General features: G+C 40.8%; 1 protein-coding gene across 8 annotated transcripts in view; it reads right to left on the bottom strand.

Moving 5' to 3' along the window:
- Positions 1-5,298, bottom strand: part of KCNMA1 (potassium calcium-activated channel subfamily M alpha 1) — a 709,157-nt gene that overhangs the window by 293,687 nt on the left and 410,172 nt on the right. For all 8 annotated transcript variants that reach the window (XM_023527946.1, XM_023527936.1, XM_011355314.2 and 5 more), the window contains exons 3-4: positions 1,116-1,209; positions 151-262 (exon numbers count right to left, since the gene is read on the bottom strand). In XM_023527946.1, the coding sequence (XP_023383714.1) occupies positions 151-262; positions 1,116-1,209 (206 nt within the window). The remainder of the gene's footprint in view (positions 1-150; positions 263-1,115; positions 1,210-5,298) is intronic.

A 5,298-nucleotide genomic window follows, 5' to 3' on the forward strand; every position in this document is an offset into this window, starting at 1 on the left:
CACGAACTGTGCAAATCCTTATAGTCTAGTTCTCCAAAGAGAACTGTCACCATCAACTTCCAAAACTCTAAGCCTCTGGTCCACTTTAGATTCTGCATTTCAACCATGGCTCAGGAACCAATAAGAAGAAAGAAATAGAGATCGACTTACCAAGCCAACTTCTGTTTAAGTACACAGACACAAACACTGGGGGAACTGTGAAGAAATCTACGACAGAGTTCACTTCCAGCCAGAACCACAGCTTATCATTGGCTGCAATAAACTAGGGGAAAGAAAAAAGAAGAAGGAAAAAAAAAAATGAGAAGCACGGTGCTGACATTCAAACTAAACTCTTGCCAAAGGGTATGTTTTGGTTTTCCTGAGGCTCTAGAGGGAGATGTTATGTTTGTTGTATATATACACACACACACACACACACACACACACACACACCAATTACATGATATTTTTGTATTAGAATTCAGATATACAGTCTTTTTCTAAAAAGTGACTATGTGCTACATTAGCCTTGGGGAAAGATTAGGCTGTTTTCAACAGCATTATAACAATAAATAAAGCATATACGGATGTATTCACACACAGACACACAGACACACAGACACACACACACACACACAGACACACACACACATACACACACACACACACTCCACATCTGTATAGCTCCAGTCATAAACAGGGTCTAGTATAAACCCCCTAAGCCTCAAATTCTGCTACCCTATCCCTTTGATTCCTCCCTCACAACTGTCCTTTCAGGATTCAGCGAAGTGGGCACCGGTAAACATATTTAAGGGTAGAAAGCTTTTTTGGTTCTATTTAAGGGAAAAATGCCCCCATATTTGAATAGAAGGAAGAGAAACTGTTGGCCAGTGGAGGTATAATAGTTATTTCAATTCCTATTTCTCTTCCTGTGAACACAATTAACGTGTACTTCAGAAAATGCTGTGCTAAGGAAAGGGCTCTCTCACAGACTGAAATCAGAACACAGGTACGTTGTCTCCCCGGAAACGCTGAGCTTCATCTGGCCTATGAGAGCAGGTACTGGTGGGGGATGGTCCCTGGGTCCCCGACTTGCATGCCCCTTTGTGATACTGGGCAGTGTTGCCCAAACTTACCCGCAAGCCAAAGTAGAGAAGGAAGAACACGTTGAAAGCCATGTCGATCTGTAACGTGAAATCTTTGTAGAAATTCTGGCAGGATTCTATTGGGCTATTAGACAGGAAGAAGAAAAAGGAAGGGGTGAATGACAAGCATCATCAAGTCTCCCACAACGTTGTGCAGTGGTGGTGTTCAGGGTAGAGGACAAAATGAATGATCAGAAAATAAAACATTTGGTCTTTTTACCCCCTGTGATAATCGAGCAAGCACTGCCAAGGGGTCTTTCCATTCGACCATTCAGTCTCTTTTTCTTTTATTTGTTTTCATAATCCTACACAAATATTATTTTTATCATCATTCAACAATTGAGCTAAGAATCTAAAGAGGATCATGCAGACACCTTGGGGGAAGGACAAGCAGGAGACACCACCAAATTCCTTAATTTCATATTAACCCTTAAAGAACTGACTTTTTTCCTTTAGAGGACACGTACCAAAGCTAAAAACAGTCCCTCATACCCTCCAGCATATTAGAAGTTGAGCCCATTTTTAATTAAACACAGTGCTGTGTTTTGGACCTTTTTAAAGCCATAAGTTGATTAATAGTGAAGGACCCAGGAGCATCTCAGGAATGCTGTGGAGGAGATGATCCTGGTTGATATTCTGGCTAGGCTAAGTATGGACTTCATGTGCAGCATTCTGATCTGAGGAAAGAAGCATTGCCCAACTTGTAAAATGCAAGACTATTAAACCAAAATGTTGAAGCAGTACTCTAAGGGTTAATTTTATTTTTATTTTTTGGCATGCAATTTAATTGGCATTGTGTGTGTCAAGCAGCCAGTGCAAACCCCCAGCACAGTCTACTTTGTTCAAGAGTAGGCAGTTTAAAAGGGTACCACTATACAAACTGGTTCATGGTTTCCATGCGCTTCCCACATCAAACTGATCAGAAGATCAGTGTGTGAAAAGTCCCAAGTTTGGGGCTGGGTGGGCAGCAGGAAAGCCTCAGAAGTATCTCAAAGCCGTAAATGAAAATTCATGATGTACTGTTACCACTGTAAGCAAATGGTAACACTTAGGCCAGGAACATAAAGAAGGTGAGGCGAGTACGGGGAGAAGCCAATACTTTCCCCGGACGAAAAGCATGGAAGACCACCAAGCCAGGAGAGCACTAGCTTGAGAAGTGCAGGACAGAGGATTTCTGAGTATCACCACTTTGGAAACTGCTGTAGGCAATACCAGTTAGTATAGTTGTACTTCTGTGAAGACAACGCTTGGTTGTTCAACAGGCAGAAATCGAGTGCAGTACAGGAATGCCAGGCCCACCGAGAAGCATGGTGGGTCAGTCTGTTGAACTCTCCGATCTCATGACATGCACCTTGATTTACCCATTCCTCGTCTCTATTACAAGTCAAGCATGCCCTTTGTCATCTCTCAAATCACAAATACGTGGGAAAACCTTCAGGCAAGCATTAAGAGTAATCTCCTCTTGCATTTACAAACTAAGTGACTAAACAAAAGACAAACACTGAAAAAACAGTTATTTTATAGTTATTTTATAAGGGAAATGACAACGGCTATATTTTCACTAAGGTAGGGAAGTTAGAAGAAAGACAGCATAGAGTTTGCTTTTGGTCCAATGCTGAAAGGAGATGGGAGAAAAAGCTAAATATCACAGCCTACCACTGCTCTTTGCCTGCTCTCCTATACAGGTATTAATTAAAAAACAAAAAATTCAGACCTAGAGTTAATAAGTGACACTTCTTCAATTCCCAAGCCATGCTGGCATTTTGTTTTGTTTCAAGAATAAGACCCACAAGGTTCACAGGTGCCAGAGTTCTTAGCTACTCTAGTTGAATTGAAAAGGAGTATATGAACTAGGTTGACCAGAAATCCACCACAGATCTCAAGAGATGAAGAGACAATTCATCTCTGGGCTCTGTGAGCCACTGCTATGATGTGTTACTGAAAAATAGTGTGTGTGAGTGTGCTTGTGAGAGAATGAGGATTAGGAGATCTATTGGTAAATATTGCACTCATGTCTTCATGTGTGCCAGCAATAAATTCTTACTCATCAAGTGATGTGTACACACACAGCCAAGGGGACAGAGAGAAAAGGCTTTGTTCCCAAGTGTATTGTGGAAAACCCAGTATCACTTCACCAAGGCCAAATAATAACCTTACTGTTGCTTCACACTAGTTTTTGGTGGAGTTACTGCTGGCATATTTGGGTGTCCTGTGAATTCTCTAGCTTCTATCAATTCCATGGTTTCTGAGGTTAATTTGGCAGTAACCTTGAAATGTATCTAGTATGGAAAGTATCTGCTAGGCTGTGAAAGAGAAGAGAATAACGGGGGAAGAGGTGTTAGCTCAGGGCCATTGAGGATGTTTTGGTTCAACATAGATGGAAGCAGATGTTTAAAAGAGTATGAGGAACCAGGCTGTAGCAACTTCTTTCCGTTGTTCTGTGCCTTCCTTGTCATTTCTGCTGCTCTCTCCTACACTGCACACTCCAAAAGGCACCAATGAAAGGGCTTAATGCTAAAGGACACGATATCGAAGAATATACCTCAACAGCACCTCCGATTTACAGAGAACAATGTTGAAACCATAATAGACCTTTTTTCCAAGCAAATCTAGATCTGATTTAATCCTCGTTTCATATCATTCCTTGAGTCTTAGACTTTGAGCTGACACAATAAAGGGAGTAAATTATGCTGCTGGTGCTGGCAGCTTTTCCTCTGGCTGAAGCTCACCAATAACATGAGCACACTCTGTTAAGATGGAGGGGGAGAGAAGCAGGAAGCTCGGGAACAAAGCCCTGGGACCCAGGTAGGACCAGAGTAATCAGTGAGTCTATTTTCTACCCCTTTTTAGCTCTTTCCTGCTTTCCATGAGAGCCTAAGGAGAAATGTCCTACCTAGGTTTTTCAAGTAGCAACAGAACTATTTACAGGAGCCCCTCCGAGATAAATCCTCCAAGTACCTTTAGTCTGTGGACTCACACAATCAGAGACCACAGAGTGGAGATTCTAAAGCCCCAACATTTCATTCCCCAAATGGAAACAACCCATGGAGAAGTTCATTGATCTTATAAAACGAAAATACTAATTCAACAACAAAAGTGTTGGACATATCAGCAGTGATTTATTTTCCTCCCAAAGAAACTTTATCTTAATGATTAATGTTCACTGTAGGATGGAGAATGGAATACAAACTCCTCTTCCTTCTTGTGTAAAATGGGAGAGTTCCTTGTCTAGATGCATAGAAATTTCAAGAGCTAGAAAAGAAATCGCTTTGTTTAAACTACAAAGTAACTCTGGAGTACATACTTCCTAATGAGGTATGCCCACATCAGAATACACTTTCTGTGGACATATGTTGCCAATAGAAAAAAAAAAATAGTAGAGTTTTAAGAATTGAAATAAGGCTACTAGTTCAAATCCTGGTAGTAGAAAACTGAATTTCCCTAAATTGTTCTTGGTTAACTAATGACTTAGTAACTAGAGGACACACAACACTTGGTAAGCTGATGAACTGTTCATTTTAGGCTCCCACATGGATCAAGTGTGATACTAAAATCTTAAGCAAATTTAGTGTTTTGATCAGATTTCTATGATCGCAGCACCTTCAAAAGAACCTCAACAAAGAGTTGCTTGTCATGTGATAAATGTTCACTGTAGGATAGAGGTTGAAATACAAACTCCTATTTTCTCTTCACCATCAAGTAAGCATATCCTCAGTATTTAGATGTTTCTATAGAGAAAAATGAGATTCACCCAAAGTGAGAAAAATATCTCTTTTTTCATCAATTTAACAATATAATATCCAATAAACACCCACCCAGGCATGGGAAGATCCAACAGTCCTTCCTGAATATTTACTTCAGAACTTGTCTTTCCAAAACACAAGGCGAGCCATGGCTACCCAGGTTTTCTTTCAAAAAGCAGAGGGCTGAAGGCAATAATCTCAGTTCTAGCAGTTAATCTTCTGGATGTCTGCATAATCTCCAAGAGGGAAGTAATTGCCCTCTATACTCAGCCTCTAAACTTCCTGGTGTTTTCCGAAGTCTGTTTTCCTAACTCTCTGAGTCTGGCTGTCCAACTCTAAAAAAATATTTCTCCAGGGCAGTGGTCCTCAAACTGTAGTATGCACCTGGAAGGCTTGTTAAAACATTGGTGGGCCCTGCATCTCAGAGCTTC

This window comes from Pteropus vampyrus, unplaced genomic scaffold (assembly GCF_000151845.1).
Source record: "Pteropus vampyrus isolate Shadow unplaced genomic scaffold, Pvam_2.0 Scaffold20, whole genome shotgun sequence".
NCBI lineage: Eukaryota > Metazoa > Chordata > Mammalia > Chiroptera > Pteropodidae > Pteropus > Pteropus vampyrus.